Source organism: Physeter macrocephalus, chromosome 1, assembly GCF_002837175.3.
Source record: "Physeter macrocephalus isolate SW-GA chromosome 1, ASM283717v5, whole genome shotgun sequence".
NCBI lineage: Eukaryota > Metazoa > Chordata > Mammalia > Artiodactyla > Physeteridae > Physeter > Physeter macrocephalus.
The window spans coordinates 100,656,368-100,675,270 of record NC_041214.2 but is presented as its reverse complement, the minus strand read 5'-3'; the positions used below and the strand labels follow the sequence as shown (position 1 = coordinate 100,675,270).

At 37.8% G+C, this 18,903-nt stretch overlaps 1 protein-coding gene across 5 annotated transcripts in view; it reads right to left on the bottom strand.

Moving 5' to 3' along the window:
* Positions 1-1,532: 1,532 nt before the first annotated feature.
* The window catches only part of SPICE1 (spindle and centriole associated protein 1), an 81,234-nt gene continuing 63,863 nt past the window's right edge, over positions 1,533-18,903 (bottom strand). For 4 of the 5 annotated variants that reach the window (XM_007107952.3, XM_024120176.2, XM_024120174.3 and 1 more), the window contains 7 exons: positions 17,879-18,020; positions 16,717-16,941; positions 9,725-10,215; positions 7,439-7,622; positions 4,872-4,974; positions 4,005-4,092; positions 1,533-2,749 (listed from right to left, as the gene is read on the bottom strand). In XM_007107952.3, coding sequence (XP_007108014.2) covers positions 2,696-2,749; positions 4,005-4,092; positions 4,872-4,974; positions 7,439-7,622; positions 9,725-10,215; positions 16,717-16,941; positions 17,879-18,020 — 1,287 coding nt within the window. In that variant the 3' untranslated portion in view covers positions 1,533-2,695. The other variant, XM_028493468.2, reaches the window with a different exon arrangement.

The following is an 18,903-nucleotide window of genomic DNA, read 5'->3' as shown; positions in this document are numbered from 1 at the left end:
GGGGGTGGGTGGCATTTAAACACGTCTAACTCATAGGTTGACTGTGAGATTTAAACGCAATAATGGGCTACTGCGGCTTAGCACGGCGCCTGCCACAGGAACGGCTCAATAAAGGACAGCTATTACCATTATGGTGCTTCCATATTGTGCACACCATAAGAGGGCAGCTCAGCATAGGCTTTGGAGAAAGACTGCCTATGTTCCCACTCTAGTGCCACCACTCCCTGGTTACGTGACCTTGAGAGAGTGCTTACCTCCTCGTACCTAATTTCCTCATCTGCAAAATAAGGATAACAGTACTTACCTCATGAAGGTGTCATGAAGTCATGTGGCTAAAACAGTGCCTGGCACTTAGCACATAGTAAACCATTATTAAATTCTGCTAATCCAAATGAGTTTGCTATACAGTGTAGGAGTGATTATATCATAACTATGGATTTAGCTATCAGTCTAGTTTCTCTTGCAAGCTGCAATTTGGAGAACTGTAAATTTTATTAAAGTTTATTAGCAACTGATCAGCAGCTTTCTGGGACATATCAGACAAGACATATGTTAGCAAAAAACTTGCGTCTAAAACCAAGAAACACAAGTGATCTGAGTTTGGACCGTTAAAAGTAAATACAAATGTAGTACATCACAGTCAAATACAGCAGAGTTCACCTGTATGCAGTGCTATAGATCCATGGTTCCCAAATTTGAGCATGCACCGAATCACATGAAAGCCTTATTAAAAAAAGACACCAGAGTTTCTTATCAATAGGTCTGGGGTAGGGCCCAAGAATTTGCACATCTAACAAGTACCCCAGGTGATACCAATGCTGCTGGCTGGTGTTCACGCTTTGAGACCCACTGATGCAGCTGGCTCTGAAAGCTGATAAAGAGAAGCTAATAAAGGTAGTTTAACTTAATTAAAACCAAATATGCACTAATTTATGCCTTGGGGATAATAAATGTTTTTATAATGATGTTTCCCAAGCTTGGCTGTTCACTGGAATCATCTCAGGAGGTTTTAAAAATACTAATGTTTGTGTCCTGTCCCCAGAGTTTCTAATTTAATTGGTCTGGAGTGAGAACTGGACACTGGGAATTTTAGAAGGTCCCCAGATGACTCTAATAACAGCTGAAGTTGAGAAGTGCTACTCCAGAAGGCCTAAGAAAGAAAGGCTCCTTTCTCTGTATCTATTATTCTTGCAGTTTTTTCAATCTACCTTTGTATTTTATCAGCAAAAACAAACATTAATAGCATGAATACTTCAATATCAGTCCCAAAGGTTGCCAGTGAGCTAGTGGTAAAAGTTTTTGCATTGGTTCTCAACTCTGGCTGCACATTAAATCACCATGAGCAGCTTTTTAAAATGCCATGCCAAGGCATCTTAGAGGTTGAAAGGAATATAGAGGAAAAAAATAAAGAGCCAACCTGTTGGAGAATATTAAAGAAAATACATGTCAAAAGAATGCATTCACAAACCAAGCAGATAACTTGACATTTCAATAAGAGAAGGAATAACACTAAAATGGTTTTATATGCCATACAGGGATAGTATTTATTAAATACCAAGGTTTAAAAAGTACAATACAGATGGAAGAATCTGCAATAATGCAAATGCATACAGATGACTTCACATAAATAAAATCAGTGATACCAAAAGATAATAATTATTTTGCCCCTACAACAATGAAGAGGCCCAAATGAAAGCTGCATAGCACACTGCCTGCAACAGTGACTTACAACTGCAGGAGGAGGGAAGGTGTTATCTGAGAAAGTCCCCCAAGGAGTTTCAGTGTGCTTCCACCTCGCCACTCCCACCTCACTTAGGCTGAGAATTCCTATCATAGAGCCAAGGAGCAGAGACCATTCAAAACCAAGTTTAAAACAGAAACCAATATGTGAGATCAAACAGGTGCCTCGAAGAAAAATCTACCCTGAATGCACGGTAGATTCAAGGCTGGGAAAATTGATAGCAACGTTTTGTACTCAATTCTGTTTCAAACATTAAATAAACCAATAAATCAATGTTACTGCATTCAGATATTTAAGCTCAATCATTATTTTTTGATATACATTACCATTACTGATAACATTTTCACATGTAAAGACTATGTAAGAATTTTATAATATATATAACCACCCTTACCTGCTTAAGCAAATATAAACAAATACTCCCACACTTACTTTTTAAAACTATACATTCACTTGATGGAAAAAGTGATGGACTACAGTGACCTCTCTCAAAAGGGGGTGTAAATTTTTCTGAAAGCCAGACTTTAGTCACACCGAGGCATTTTATTGTAAGTTATATGCAAAAGCAACTTAGTACTTCAGAAAAAAATAAAATAAAAATAAAATAGATCAACATTTGAGACACAGTGGACCAAAAAAAATCTGAATAAAGATGATAAAGATAAAAATATATTACTCAAAAAAATCCTTGAATTTAAAATAAAACTTTAATTTCCCTCTACTCAAAATTTTATTCACAAGAGGTTATAGGTTGTTTGTTTGTTGGAAATCTATTTGAAAAGGTTAAAAATTAAAATAATTGCTTTATTTCTTTGTTCCATTAGTACTAAGTCACGAGATCTTTGTAAGTTGTATCTGAAAGAAGAACATAAAAACTTAAAAGTAGGAGCAGGGAAAGGGAAGTGGAAGCTCAAGAATATATTACTGAAAACAAACTCTACAACTCGACATCACTTATGACACGTGGGTAGCAAGAGCAAACCAGCCTTCTTCATTTTGTTTCTCAATCTGTTGAACAAAGATGCAGAAAGGCTTTAGAAAGTAATCAGGAGCATGAAACCACTCAAGATTTACAATTATTTATACCAAGTACATAGAACCAAAGTTATCTTACACCACTGAATGGTACTAAAAATTATTGCTACTAGCAATTTTTATTCTCTATCAGAGATACTCCCAAATATTCCCTGGTCAAGAGATCCCGTTATTGACTTGGGAGGCCTAATTTTTTAAAAAAGAATCAATCCAGTATTTTATACAAATCAATGTACAACTTTTTAAAATAACAAAAAAAGTTATTTGACCTTGGTAAATTAAATCTGTTATTAAATTCCAGAAATTAAGGGCAAGTTATATAAAACAGTTTACGTTAAAGCTTTTTAAGAATATAAGAAACAACAAAGGACAAATCTGCCAGTGCTGGGCAACTGGAATATTCTGAGCCTATCGATTAATTTGGACTATAAATACTCAATGTTTATTGAGGCATTCACTATTTGGGCTAATTACTGAAGCTAGTAATAAGAATAGCAAGGAAGATTCTCCCCCCCACCCCATCAAACAGTTGTTAGCTCACATTTGCAAATGTAATGTTTATGATTTTAAAGATACCCTCACAATTTGCTATGACTAATCAGTCAAAGGAACCATATTTTGCTGTATTACCAGCACAGAAAAACGCCTTTTGCAAAAATTTTGGATATACTGTAAGATGCTTAGTTTCTGTACATTACTATAGCAAATCAGAACACATAAAAAATACGTAAGACATTTATTTACCCTTTGTGCCATAACCTCTCTACGTGTGGCACATAACCTCTCTATGGCACACTCAGATACAGCACACTGGGGCAGAGTGACAAGCAAACTGACTGGCCCCAGGGCTCTGGCTATCCCAAGCCCTACACAGCCACAGCAGACTGAGGAAACCAGTATCTCAGTAAGCCCACAACCTATTCAAGGCACCCCTGTGTGTCTTGCCACACTGTTTGGAATGGTCTGCCTGAAACAATAATGTCCGATCTTTGTTGAAATCTTATTGAATTTTACCTTATTCCTTAGTTACCCTAGAAAACAAAAGAAGTATATGCTTATTTGTTTTTTCTAATGAAGGTGAATTAGTATTTTTTTTCTTCTGAGAATTTTATATTATCTTTAAGATAACAGGAATAATAATTAAGTATGGAAACTGCTAAATCAGCCACCTTCCACCTTTGCCCTCCCAACCTCTAGACACATTTCACAATTACATTTTATCACATACCTTTGCTCTTGGATTAAGAGGTGTCAAGTGCCCACTTCCTGAGGTGGCATTTAATGGAGAACAAGAATTACTAGTAGAGCCTGGAGATCTATTTATGAGAAATAAAAGACAGTGAGAGAGTAATCTATTATTATTCACCTTTAAAAATTATATAAGACACAATTCTCAATACTGAGAAGAGCTTGAAAGGAATGGCTGACTTAAGTCCAAATGAGGTAAATTATTTGTAACATATTTTCACCAACCTAAGTCTTTTTTTTTAATTAATAGATTTTCTTTTTTAGAGTATGTTTAGGTTTACAGAAAGACTGAACGGAATATACAGAGACCATTAGAGGACCATACAGATAAGTTTTTAACATTAAAAGAGGAAGAATGGATGTGCAGGGGTGGGGAAGAAGGTCAAGGTCGTTCAAGAGTAATGAGACGTGGAGCAGTGCAGTACTAGCATGTAGAGTGGACACAGAGAACCAGGTACATTCTTGGTGTCACCATTTACCAACCACGCGACCCATCGAGGCAAACTGCCCAATTAGCTCTATGAGCTTTGTTTTCACTTACTGTAAAGGAGGAAAATACTATTGGTCAATTTACCCTGTCATATATTACCTCCTAATTTTGTAACCCATAAAACGCTCTTCGTATGTGCTATTATCCCATTTTTGTTTTCAATAGCCAACCCAATGCTTTTCTACTTAATTAAGGCTTTTTCCTCACTCTTCTTCTTTTTTCCCCCAAAATTCTCCTCCCCAATTACTTGATTTTCTCTACATGAGTGAACCTGTCTGAAACTAAGTCAGACATTATGCACTACCTTTTTTCACAAAGAGAATAAAACACAAACCACGTTCTTGATTTTAACCCTACCTTCTTGAATTTAGCCCACTGGTAGGAGAGACAGTACTGCATTTTGAGCTTTCTGGGGCTTCCGCTACTGGAATAGATACCTCGATCGTCCTCTTTCCTCCTTCTATAATATAAAAATAAACATTAGTTTATTACCTTTCAATAAAATGAAAATTAAAATTTAACTTGATTTCTGTCTTACTGCAAATTATATATTATAAATTTGAGGGTTCTTTCTATATTTTTATCATCATGGACCACAAATACACTTCAAGGATTTTTTAAAAAACGAACTGTGGGACAAGAAACTTTAGTTCTTAGTGTCAATTCAGGAGCATGCCAGTTCCTAGAGAGCCAGAATCTTCAGACAAGTGGTATCATGTCACATCTGCAAGTGAAAAACAGAAATTAAGAGCTAGCCCTAAAGAACAGGAGATCTTGGTGAGAGCGACTTATCTAAAGCTTTCCAAAAAAAAAAAAATGAAAAAGAAAGAAAATTTCTGAAGTTATGCAGTAAAACTTTTAATCTTCTAAATCTATTACATTATTACTGTTACTGAAGACATTAAATTTGGAGGGGAAAGTTAGCTGAAGAGTTCATATGGCCAAAGGCAGGTATAATTATGTACATTTTCAATATTTCAGAAGTAATCAGTCAACAAATATTTACTAAGTATCTACTCATGAAAGGCTCAGGCAGTGCTCCTAAGAATCACTGCTTAAAACCAATGATTTCTTGGGCTTCCCTGGTGGCGCAGTGGTTGAGAGTCCGCCTGCCGATTCAGGGGACACGGGTTCGTGCCCCGGTCCGGGAGCATCCCACATGCCGCGGAGCAGCTGGGCCCCTGAGCCATGGCCGCTGAGCCTGCGCGTCCGGAGCCTGTGCTCTGCAACGGGAGAGGCCACAGCGGTGAGAGCCCCGCGTACCGCAAAAAAAAAAAAAAAAAAAAAAGACTACCTTAGACAAATAAGCACTGGAATGGAAAGAACACGGTTGCAAATCTACCAGTTTGCTTTAGAATTTCAGACAAATCACTCAACCTCTTTGTGCCTCGGTTTACTTATTTATCAAATAGTTGTGTCAACTTTGTCTACTCTGAGGGTATGCTGAAAACTAAATGAGCCAACAGAAATGAAAGTATTAACCTCAAAGAACTACTGAAATAGATGTCTCATTTTATCACAAAATTATTCTTACGAGTGATCTGCTTTATTTTTTCTTCATTGCACTTAGCACTAACTGACATTGTCTCATGTATTTATTTGCTTATTTGTATTGCCTGCTCCCCAACTTGAATCCCGGAGTAGTCAAGCTGGGCAGGGGCTTGTCCTGTTCGATGCAGTATCCCCAGTGCCCAGAACATGGTGGCACATCGTTGGTATTCACATATATTGAGTGATTTCACTTATTTATTCTAGTCAGAAGTTGCCTCTAGACTTTCTGACTACGAAGAACAGTAGATAAAGCTGTAACGTGGAGGAGCCTAGAATAAACAAAGAGGAAGGACCTTAGGGAAATGCGTTATCCATTACTTTCCAGTAACTTCCAAATCACTCTGTTTTCCTGTTTTCTTTTTAAAAAAATATTTATTTATTTATTTATTTGGCTGCACCAGGCCTTAGTTGTGGCACTCGCGATCTCTAGTTGCGGCATGTGTGCGGAATCTAGCTCCCTGACCAGAGATTGAACCCAGGCCCCCGGCATTGGGAACGTGGAGTCTTAACCACTGGACCACCAGGGAAGTGCCTCAAATCACTCTGTTTTATCGGTCTGTAATTCAAAAAGGAAATAACTTCTGAGAGAAAAAGTCTTATTGGTAGATCCTTCATAGGTAACCTACTTCAACCAGCCACAGGACATAGGAATCTCTCTAAAACAACAATGCTTGAACACCTCAGGGGGCACACCACTTACTGATACAGAGCTTTGTCTATTCCTGACAATTAGAACCTTTTCTTACACCGGGCCCAAATTAGTCTCTCTAGAACCTTCATGCAGCTCTACCCCTTGAGGGTCTTAATAATTCAATTTTTGGCTAAAGAGCAACTTGAGGTCTACTTCCTTTCATCAGTACCTTTTTGAATGTGATCACTAAGACAACTAATTTTTCAGTTACTTTCTATTGTTTAGAATCCCCTGTAGCTTTCCACATTCCTAAATGTAACAATTAAATAGGAAGTATAACTTACAAGTGGAAATATTTTAATGGTTTTAACAGAATAATACCTTATAATTTGTTGCTGATGAAATTCTAAATTATTTTGATGCTTATGTTTATAAATAGCTGCAGCATACACCATGAACGAATCATATACAGAAATAGATACCATTTACATGTAGGGCAACTTAGGAACTCAGACACCAAAGATTAACTGCAGGCACCATGGGACAGCTTTCTAGAAGCTAGAGAGGAGACCGGCCTTCTAGTCCCATTTCTGTCACTTAGGTCTGTTTCTTTCTATATAAAATTGAAGACACTGAAATATATGCGCTCTGAGATTTCTTTTAGCTAAATATATACTTGCAAAATCAAGAAAATGAAAATTTTCATGTGTCTAAGCTTTTAAATCATGAATTTGTGACTAACCAGTCCATGCTCCGAGAGGTGACCGAATAGGTGATACTGGTGGAGAGGAAGGATTCAAACCAACAAGTTTCTGCTGCTCTATTAATTGCAAGAGTTTTCCACGAGCCTCCATACTCTGTCGATTCAATTCTGCAATCTGCTCCTCCATGCTACTTGGTGTTAGAGGTTGTACTGCTGGAAAAGTCTTCCAAAAAAAAAGGACACAGACTCCATATTAAAAATAATACTAACAATTATGACCTTTTGTAAAAACGAACTCTTCCACTAAGAGCCAGCAAATTAGTATTCATAGCCTTTGCTACATGTGAACTTGAATACTGGGCGAATAGTAATAGAATTTACAACTCTCTTAATTGAAAAATAAAGGCTAAAGTAAAGGGATACTAATCCTTCTAATATCAGTGACACATAAGCCCTCTAGTCCCTCTGTCCATGGAGAGTGTCTGTGGGACAAAGCAAAGCCTTCCTGCATCTCTTAGCGTTTGTTGAGCTGCACAAAGATCACACGAGCAAAGATACTACTCCGAGTGATTGATTTCTAACACCCCTATTAAAGACAGGTCTGGAGTTCGTAGCACAATATACAAAAGAGGACCTGCTATAGTTGAAATAGATGCTTCTATAATTATAATCTTCATACAGGCACTATGAGCTATTTGACAAAGACTTCTAGGAATCTTATCACTCCTTCTCACCATGTGTCAGCCTACCCAGGCCACTTTTGGCCTAATATACCTGATTCAAGAAGGCTGGTGACTGGAAAGGAATATGAGAGGTAGAGTAAAAAGGAGCCACCCAAGGAATATAATGTAAGTTTGATTTGAAAATTCCTGAAAGGAATGTCACTCTTAAGTATTTCATTTAGTAAATATGTCCCTTTGGGGAAAAACAATTCCTAATAGAAGTCACTAATTTGGAGCTTATGCCCGTTAGTTAAAAAAGAGAGAAGCAAAACAGCATGAATTAAAAATCATTTTGCAATTCTGATTATAATGAAAAGGGTGGTGAGGGCAATAGTACTAGATTGTCCTCTCTAGCCTAACTGTTATACTAATTGGAAAAGGGGGCAAGCTCCATTTTTAATTCTGTGGGCTTTTTTAAACCAAGAGTTGCCTGTTTCAAATAATCTTCAAAACTCTGCATACACAGAAATGTCTTTGTTGACTAAAACTGAGGCAGCTTGTACTTAACATACAACTGTATCGATCACTGCTGCCCACTCCTAATCTCCGTCTCGGCTTCTTCCGCCAGTCCCTTCTGACTGCTATTTCTGTCACTCAATACCCATATTGCCCTTACTGCCCATGAGCCAGTGCTGACAGAGATGGCCCTTACCCCCACCCTCTCCTAACCTTCCCCGTGGAAGCCCTCAGTCCACAGTTGGTAAAGCCCTTATAGAAGTGATCACTCTGGAACCCCTAATCCATGAAGCTGGCCAGTTCCTTCCCATGGCCCCGCCTCCCATCAGAACTCTGAGAGGCGCCACATTGGCTCATGACAGGGTAAAAGGAAGACCCTCCCGTCACTGGGATCTGCATGAGGGCGTGTGTTATAAACACTCCACAACTGCAACTTAGAATCCTTTTGCTCCCCACAAACAAGGAAATGAAGGTTCATGTTGCCAGGTCAGCCCTCAGTTACTTAACTTACAAAATTCCAGCACTACAATATGCAAACTTTTGCTTCTCAAAGTGTAATCCTTGGACCAACATCACCTGGGGACTTATTAGAAACGCACAGGTTCTACCTCAGACCTACTCAATCAGAGTCTGCATTTTAGCAAGATTCCCAGATGATTAGTATGTGCATTAAAGTCTGACTTTAATATTCTTTAAAACATCATTTCTAAGGGAAAATGCATTCTGTGTCCTAAAAAATGAACTACTCACGAGCTGAGGGCCAACTACACATAATTCTCTTTTATGAGCCCCTTTAAGAGTAAAAATGATTTCAATTAAAACACAGTTATGTGGTAAACTTTCAAGACATATTTATTCTATATATTATATTTAAAACTTCATTCCTAGCTTAATTTTAGGTTTCTTACCTGTTTTACTTTTGTCCTATTTTCCTCATTCATTTCCTCATTTTAAATTTTATGTTGTACTCTTTTAATGTATGTGTGACATAAACTGATAAATAACCTCTACTTATTTTGTGATGAAGACTTGACACAGCATAAGCCATCTAGTACCAGCTTCAAAGATATCCAGGGTCATTTCTGGATGCTCCAGCAATATACTTAAATACCAATATGCCTGTAGTCAATCCTTAACTGGTACTCACAGAGGTCATGTCGCTGGCATGACTCGTCTCCTGTTTGTTAAACTCCCGAAGTCCATCCCCTTGCTCTCCCCCTGGCCCAATAATATTATTCAGATGTGCCTTGATAGCTGAATTCTGCAGTGTCAACTCAGCAATTCGTGCCATGATGTCCTTTCTTTGTATTAATGTCTCATTTGTTCTAAACTGTTGCCCATCTCCCAATACTGGGGGTTCTTCTGAGAGTGAGGGGTTTCTTGATTGCTGAGTGCTTGAACAGGAATTGCAGAGGGGCTGTGAGAGGTTAACAAAAGGAGCCTGGGTTTTGTTCTGCAAATCTTCTCCCATGTGAGAGGCCCTCCACCTCTGAGTAAAGAGATGACTCTCTTCACTTGAATTCTGAATGTCTGTGCTAGTAGGTACGGTCTTCTTTTCCCAATTTTGTTCCTTCTCAATTATTTCCACGGTTGGAGGAATTCGTGGAGCGGGACGAGTTTGAACAGTCCTCCTCAATACTGTAGATAAAATTAAAGCATAATAAACATGTACTGTTTAACCACAGTTGGCACTATAATCAGCTCATTAGCCCTCCTTAGTAGTTACAGAAATATTTCAATAGAAGGATTTGGCTTCTGAATGCCTCATTTATTTTAGTAGAGAACATACCAGCAATACCAGCGCTAACAATCAAGTACAGAGTCTTTTATATTCCTTAGAGCTTTATCGGCATCCTTGTGAAAACCCATCTACCAAGTTCACATTTTAACACATGTATTAACTCATACCTGGGAATCTTGGGGGGAGTATAGATACATAATGTAAACTGAGGATGGGCAGGGGAAGCATCTCTGAAGAAGTAAAGTTTTTAAATGATTACATATGTGACAGAAAGTAGAGCAAAGAACATTACAGTCAGAGAACAACATATGTTAAGGCCCCAAAATAGGAAACAGCAAAGAAAGGAGGCCAGTCTGGATGTAGCATAGCAACAAGGCAGAACTGGGAGTATATGAGACCAGAGAGGCATGCAGGGGCATTTCTTGCAGAGTTTTTTAAAGCCATGTTAGAAATTTTATAATTTAATCCCAGAGCAATGAAACCTGGAGGTTTGGGAATGACTCAATTTACATAATTTACATTTTTTAAATGCTGTCGATAATTGGAAGGTCCAGGAATAGAAGTAGGGAGACCAATAAGCAACTGTAGTAGTCAAGAAGAAAGATAATGGTAGCTTTGACTAAGGTATGTTTGCTATAAAGATGGAGAGAAGTAGATACATTTGAGAAATATTTTGGCAATAGAACTGAGAGTGATGAACTGAAAGTAGAGAGTGAGGGAAACGCACAGAGCAAGATGGCATGCACAAGTGAATGGATGGTGATGCCATTTACTGAGATGGAGAAGACAAGGAGAACAGATTTGGTGGAAGGAGGATTATTAAGAATTGTTTTGAACATGCTAAGTTTAAGGTGCCTACATATCCATCCAAGCAGATGAAACATGGGTCAGAAACTCAAGAGACTATCTAGGCTAAGATCCAAAACTGGAGGTCACTGGCATATACTGGGGTTGGCCAAAAAGTTCATTTGGGTTTTTCCGTAACATCTTATGGAAGCCACAAGAACGAGTGAGATTATTTAGAGAGAAACAATAGAGTGAGAGAAGAAACCAGTAACAAGACACGAAGAACTCAACATTTAGAGTCAGATAAAGGAGGAGAAGCTAGCAAAGCAGACTGAAATGGAGCAGCCAGAAAGATAAAGAAATATTACAAGAATGTGGTTTCAAGGAAACAAAGAGGCAGTGGTTAACTGTGTGTAATATTACTGTAAGACCTAGAAACATAAGGACAGAAAAGTGTACAGTGGAGTTAACAACACATTGGCCACTGGAGCCCTTAGCAAGAGTGATTTAGGTAGAATGACCAATATGGGAGTGAACTGGGGGAATAGATGCTTCAATTTCAAGACTACAGACTGAGCATACATTTATCTCGCCTTCTTTAACTGACAGTAAGGAAATATAAACACAAATAAACTCACACCAGTAAAGATAATGGTCTGGGGAGAAGCAGTAGCAAACTAGATATTTCAACACATTTCTGGAAGACTAAGAGTGGATGGGAAGTGTGTGAAAGAATGAAATTGTGCAGAAGCCACAGTCCAGAATATGTCTATTAATTAAAAGGAAGCTACAGGTAAAGCCAGTTTCTTTTGGGGAGTACTGAAAAGGCTGCAGGCTCAAAGCTGACAGGTACAGAGAAAGAGAAAAGTAGGGCTAAACTGGGGAATTACTTGAAAGCTTGTCTTTTATACAGTTATGTCAGTCAACCTGTTGCTCACCACTTCTGACACCCATCCTTGAAAACAACAACAACAAAAAAAACAGGGTTGGGAGGAGCAAATGTGGTAGACCCAATTGAATAGCTGGATCCTGCTTCCATATGCTACAGGAAGCCTGCAGTTAACATCTCATGCCCATATGCGCAAAGCAACTACTTAAGGCAAAACATATTGGGAAAATAGACCTAGCCTTACCAACATCATAGAGGAGAAAACTTATGCCAACTACCTATACTATTCAACCTAGTCATTTATTCTTAAATATGAATGGACAATAAAGGATGACCAGACATTGAGGAAAGCCAGCAGCACAAAAAAGAAAAGCCAGGATAGATAAATAGAACAGACTAAGAAGAGAAGAAAGAAAATTCAGGTACAGAGGAAAATGTAACAAAATTTTAACTGGTTTCCTCTGAAGAGAGTTTCTGGAAGATATTGCATTCATAATGAGCAGCAATGGAAAAAAGGACAATCAGAAAATAAGAAAGGGTCCTTGCTTAGAAATTAAAAATATGGTTGGTGAAATACAAAAATGTAAAAGTCAGGCTTGAATATAAAGTGAAAAATACTTCCAAAATATAAGAAGGAAGATATAAGACCAAATACATGAGAAAATAATCCAGAAGGTCAACATATAATTTCCCCAAACTGCAGAAAGTTATGTCTTCTGACGGAAAGGTCCCATGGGTGCCTCACAGTATAATGAGGAAAAAACCCACATTTAGATACACCCTGTGCAATTTCAGAATAAAAATAAAGGGATCCTAAAAGCTTCCACAGAGAAAGAGTAGGTCAAAAATACAAAGAAATAAAATTTCAATATGAAATCAGACATCTCGACTGCAACACTGGATACTAAAAATCAATGGAAAAATGCCTTTAATTTCTCAGGAAAAGGGACTAAGGACCTAGAATTCTATTTCTAGCCAAATCATCAATCAAGTATAAGAGAAAAATGAAAATATTTTCAGATTTTCAAAAACTCAAAGTTTACCTTCTATATACCCCTTCTGATGACTTCTTTCAGAAAATTTGAGGGAGAAAACCAAAAAAGAGGAAGAAATGGAATCTAGGATGCAGCAGATCCAAACCAAAAGTGTGATAACAGGGACTTCCTTGGTGGTCCAGTGGTTAAGAATCCACCTTCCAATGCAGGGGACGCATGTTCAATCCCTGGTGGGGGAACTAAGATCCCACATGCTGCGGGGCAACTAAGCCCACGTGCTGCAACTACTGAGCACGCGAGTCACAACTACAGAACCCATGTGCCACAACTACAGAGCCCACACGCTCTGGAGCCTGCGCGCCACAACTCGAGAAAAGTCCACACGCCGCAACGAAAGATCCCACGTGCCGCAACGAAGATCCTGTGTGCCACAACTAAGACCTGATGTAGCCAAAAATAAAATAAATAAAACATATTTTTAAAAAGTGTGATAACAGCAAGTCCAGGATAAGAGCTGTGCAACAGGCCCAGAAAGCAACCCGTTGAGACTGGAACAGAGGTTGGTGGGCTCTGGGAAGGTATCTCTGGTGTGAAAGTGGAATGACTAAAGGACGTGCAAATGAAATGGGTGAAAGCACATTATACTTTTATCAACAAGATGGTAAAAGCAATTTGAATCTTCAGGCAAAATAAAAACAGAACAAGAAAATCACAGTATAAACACAGAGCCAAGCAAAACATTCTGAGCAAATGATGAAGTGAAGTAAGAATTCACCTTGATCTTCATACTATGAACTTTTTCCTTTTGCATGGCACTAGGACTGATAGTAACAATGGACCCAAAAAGAAAATGTAATTGTTATTTGTTTTCAATGTCAGTATCCATCTATAGATGAGACAGAGAAGATATAATGGTAATGGAACACTGTAAATGTTATCAAACTTGATACTACCAAAGGAAAGGTAAAGGTGACTGAAGATGGGAGGTGGAAACAAAGGAGAGGAAGAAGGAAGGGAGGAGGGGAGTTAGTGTTCTCCTCTCATAGCAGAAAGCTAATAGATACTGCCTGAAGTTAATGAAAAAGAAATAGAAAGTATTAAAAGTCATAAAGTTCTGCAACAGAAGAATTAAAAATAAAAATGTAATTATCCAAATTAGATAGAGAAGAGAGGCAGGTGTTAAGATGAATTAAACCCTCTTCTTTAATAAGGGAGAGTCTATAATGATTATGTAAAGTTGATACTTCAAGAAAAGAGATGTAAAAATATTTTATGTTAATTATTAAGACCACCATCAGATAAACAAATCAAACTGGGATAAAAATAACTGCCTCTTGAAGTAGGCTTAGAGGTGGAGGAGGAGGAGACCCTTGTATGTGCTTCTTTTGTGTGTGTGTGTGTTACGCGGGCCTCTCACTGTTGTGGCCTCTCCCGTTGTGGGGCACAGGCTCCGGACGCGCAGGCTCAGCCGCCATGGCTCACGGGCCCAGCCGCTCCGCGGCATGTGGGATCTTCCCGGACCGGGGCACGAACCCGTGTCCCCTGCATCGGCAGGCGGATTCTCAACCACTGCGCCACCAGGGAAGCCCTGTATGTGCTTTTTTTAACCACCTGCAAATATGAATTAAATTAATACTTTAAAAAGTGAATGGAAGATAAGAAAGTGAAAACAGCATATGTATACCACTCTTTCAAGAAGCATGGTTATAAAAGTAGAAATTGATTAGTAGCTAAAGGAAAGTATTTATGATGGGAAATTCTAGAACAACACTGTCCAATATGGCAGCCTCTGGTTATATGTGACTATTCATATTCAAACTTTAATTAAAATTAAATAAAATTTAAAATTCAGTTCCATCAGTCACAGTAGCCACATTCCAGGTTCTCAGCAGTCCCATAAGGCTAATAGTGGCTACCATATTAAATGGGGGAGATACAGAACATTTTTTATCATCACAGAAAGTTCTATTGAACAGTTATTCTAGAGCATAACTGAACACTGATGATGCACCCTATGTACCTCTCATCTCTGTCTGCATGTTCAGTTTAACTGAACAACTCTTTACATGTGAGCATTCCAAAGAAAATGCTGAAAAGTATGTTAATAAAACTTCACCAATTCAGAATACATATTCCAAGGTAGTTCTATCTGCACACTGTAAAAGAAATGTGCAGTGTTATTTTCAATGCAGAACCTGCTGAAGATGCTAACAAAATGTTGTCTAGAGCAATCCCTGAATAATTTGCTTTAACGAACAGTTAATATATTTGCCGAGTAAAAATATTTATTATAATTATTTCTTTAAAAGGATTTCAAGCTACCTTGTTATCACCAATGAAAAATAATTTACAATATCTCATAAGAGATCATTAGGCAAGCCCATTAATAACATGCAAACATTTGAAAAATTACTTTAAGGAATGAAAAGCTAACTTGAACAGAAATCAGAATTGAAATTATATTTCATAAATCTAGCCAATGTTAATAATACTTACTAGACATCTAAAGAGGAAATATCAAATCAGAGAACTGTAGAGCTGGAAGGACATTAAAGATAAAGGAAAAGACTCTCATTTGAGAGACAGGAAAACTAAAGTCCAGGAGAGGTATCTTAGCCCCATGATGCACAGCTAGTCACTGGACCGGCAGGCCAAGACTCCAGCACTTTTGACCCTCAGCCTAGCGCTGTCCCCCTGTACCACACAGATCTGACAAACTCTACATTTGCATTGTAAATGCTAAAACAAATTTTATAACAGCAAGGATCTGTCATTTTCTTTAACTTCTTATGGTCTTTTCACATCCTCTAAGGGAAACGAAATGCAGAAAATCTGACAAATTCTGTATGTCCCAGTGACAATAAAAATTATTCTTCTGTTCCTCTACATAAAAATATAAACACTCTTTTTAAAGAAAGAAAAATTTAGGCAAATCAGGGCTGAATAACATTTTTCTAAAAACTTTGGAGGAACATCTAAGGTAGTTGTTTTGATTGAAGAACTCTTCTGAAAATGAAATGAAAGCTACAGCTCCAGAAAAATGTACATGTGGACAAATAAACATAATTTTCCAAACAGTGAAGGAGTCCATGGAACATCTGAAGACCATCCATGAGCTCCAACTTTCAAGAATCTATGAGCTAAGGACTAATAATAAATTTTTAAAATATTATTCAAAGTTCTCTTTATATGTGCTACAAAAGTAATTCTAAAGCTACTTTTAATTATACATAGGCTTTCATTATAAAATTCTCCAAGCTGACTGAGCTAAAAACTTTTGCTAAAAAAGAGGTTAATAATCAGATCTGACTTACAAAATCCTCCAAGTCACAGTTCCTGTCTTTCCTTGGTTAAACTTTCCTTACTCTCCGGAGTACAATCTCCCCTTGTTTCTTACCCCTTCCTGTGCCCCTGGACCACAGACACAAATGGGATTCCCCTTACTCTGCATTTTATTGCTGAGGACTTTGGTCCTTTCATCTGAGTTCAATTAATATTTACAATGTCTGATGGAACAGATACATAATGAAATTCACTGTCACATTTCACCATAGGTATAATACACATGATATAAACCACCCTGAAAGACCCTCCTTCAGCTTAAAGATTAGGTATGGTAATCAGTATCTTTTAAAATTCTGTTTATCAGGGAAAAATGAACACAATATTTTACATATATGAAGCATAAAAAAACAGCTGCCTTATAGCTTTAGAAGAAGCCCGCTTACCATCCTGCAAAGGACAGAATTCTGAGTTGCTCTTCTGCCTGGGTGGTGTTAACAATACCGCTGGCTCAAATATATGCCCTGGAAAATTGCTGGCCAGACTCCCACTTTCTGGAGGGTTTGGCACCTGAGACAGTTTAACAGGCAAATCTTCCTGTGGCAATTCAACCACATCTTCCCCTCTGAACATCAATGGCATGGAGACATTAGCATTTACAGCTGGACCCTCTGAAGAAGATGAGAGGCTATGAGTACTCAAAGGAATTATGAGCGCACTTCAGGTGTTTATACTTAGATGCATTTCCACAGAGGGCAAAATCCCGGGGCTTCCGGAGCCTTCACTTTCTAGTCCACATGCTCATTTAGCAGTCACTCACAGGCAAAGCTCCTGGGGGGCCAGCACTGGGAAGAAGTGGCTGTTTTTGAGAAAAGCACTGCCCTTGAAGACCTGCCCTCACCACTGAGTTTATCTCATGCAAGTTAAATTTTCGAGTCAGCCACTTCTTAGAATCCCTTCTAAGAAAACGCGCCTAAATACATAAAACTCTTTCCACACAGACACTCATCAAAATATTACTTAGAAGTAAAAAATCCTAAATGGCCTATTCAGCCTATGGCACATAATTATGGCACATGAGGTGAAAAAAAGGTTTTCAAAGCATCACCACAAATGAACTCAAGTCATGAATTTCTGAAAGTCAGTATTTTTTTTTCTTTCCATGACCATCTCTTCCCCTTCTGAACCTGGGGCACCATAATGAAAGGTGCTGGTACTAAATTCCCACATGTCTAGGAAGCTAGTTCTTCTACTTTCTATTTTTGTGACTTTGCTAAGCTACCAACACTTTCTCTAAGCCTTAGTTTTCTCATCTAAAAAATGGGGGTAACAATGACACCTACTTCATAAGACTGAGTGAAGAACTCTTGAAAATTAAATGAAAGCTATATTATGAGGATTAAACGAGATAATACATGTAAAACACTGTAAAAGTACTTGGCATAGAGCAAGTATCCAATAAATATTAGCTGGAAGTAGCAGTGGCAAATGTAATAGTGTTAATGCTGTTTACGCATAAACAGCCAATAATTACATACAAGTTTACAGTTTTGTTTTCTCTATAAGTATTTTAATCCCAATCTGGGTTAATAAGATTAGTCCACTCACCTGGACTGTCCATATTTCTACTTGTGGCTCCCCTTTCTAATGCCTGACTTTCTTTGTTATTTATCACAGGACAGTTCTTAATGGCATGTGTGAGTGATATAAGCTGCTCATCTGTTGTGATCATGTACTGCTGAAGTCTTGCCTGGAGAAAAACGAACAAAATAATATCACTGGCATATCAGAAAACAAATCATCACCTAGGCATGTATAACTATATCATTTCAGACTTTCAAATACTAAAACAATGCATTCATTAAAACATATAAATATTTTTTAAATTCCATGATAGAAGAATGGTCTAATAAATCATGGAATATTATTAATTAATAAATAACTGCTACAACAATAAGAATTAACTTTTTCATAGGGCTTTCAATTTACAAAATCTCTTCATATAGATGATACACTACTGACTCCAGAGCTACCCCAAGAGATACATCAAGTGGAGGAAACTCAACAGAATATTATATAGGCATTTAAACTGATAAACATGAACATTATAAAAATTTATGGTAATGCATATAAAATAGTGTTTAAAGACTATATATATATATGTATATATATTACAGTTGACACTTGAACACAGGAATTAGGGGCATCAACCCTCTGCACAGTGAAAATTCATGTATAACTTCACAGTTGGCCCTCCATATTCGAGGTTCTGCATCTGTGGATTCAACCAACCACAGACTGCGTAGTACTGTAGTACATATTTATTGAAAAAAATTCACGTATAAGTGAACCAGCCCAGTTCAAACTAGTGTTGTTCAAGGGCCAATGGTATATACACAAACAGACATAGATATCTCCAAGATGAACAGACATTAGATAAAAATCAGATGTGGTCAGAAGTCAGAAATATTATTAGTAGGACTGCTGAATGAAGTATAGTAAACATTTTTATATCCACCCAAATTTTTCCCAAATTCCACACTCATATATCTAGTGGCCTATTCAACATCTCCACCAGGAACTCACATAGGCTTTTCAAACTTAAAATACACAAAACCAAACTCCTCCTGAAC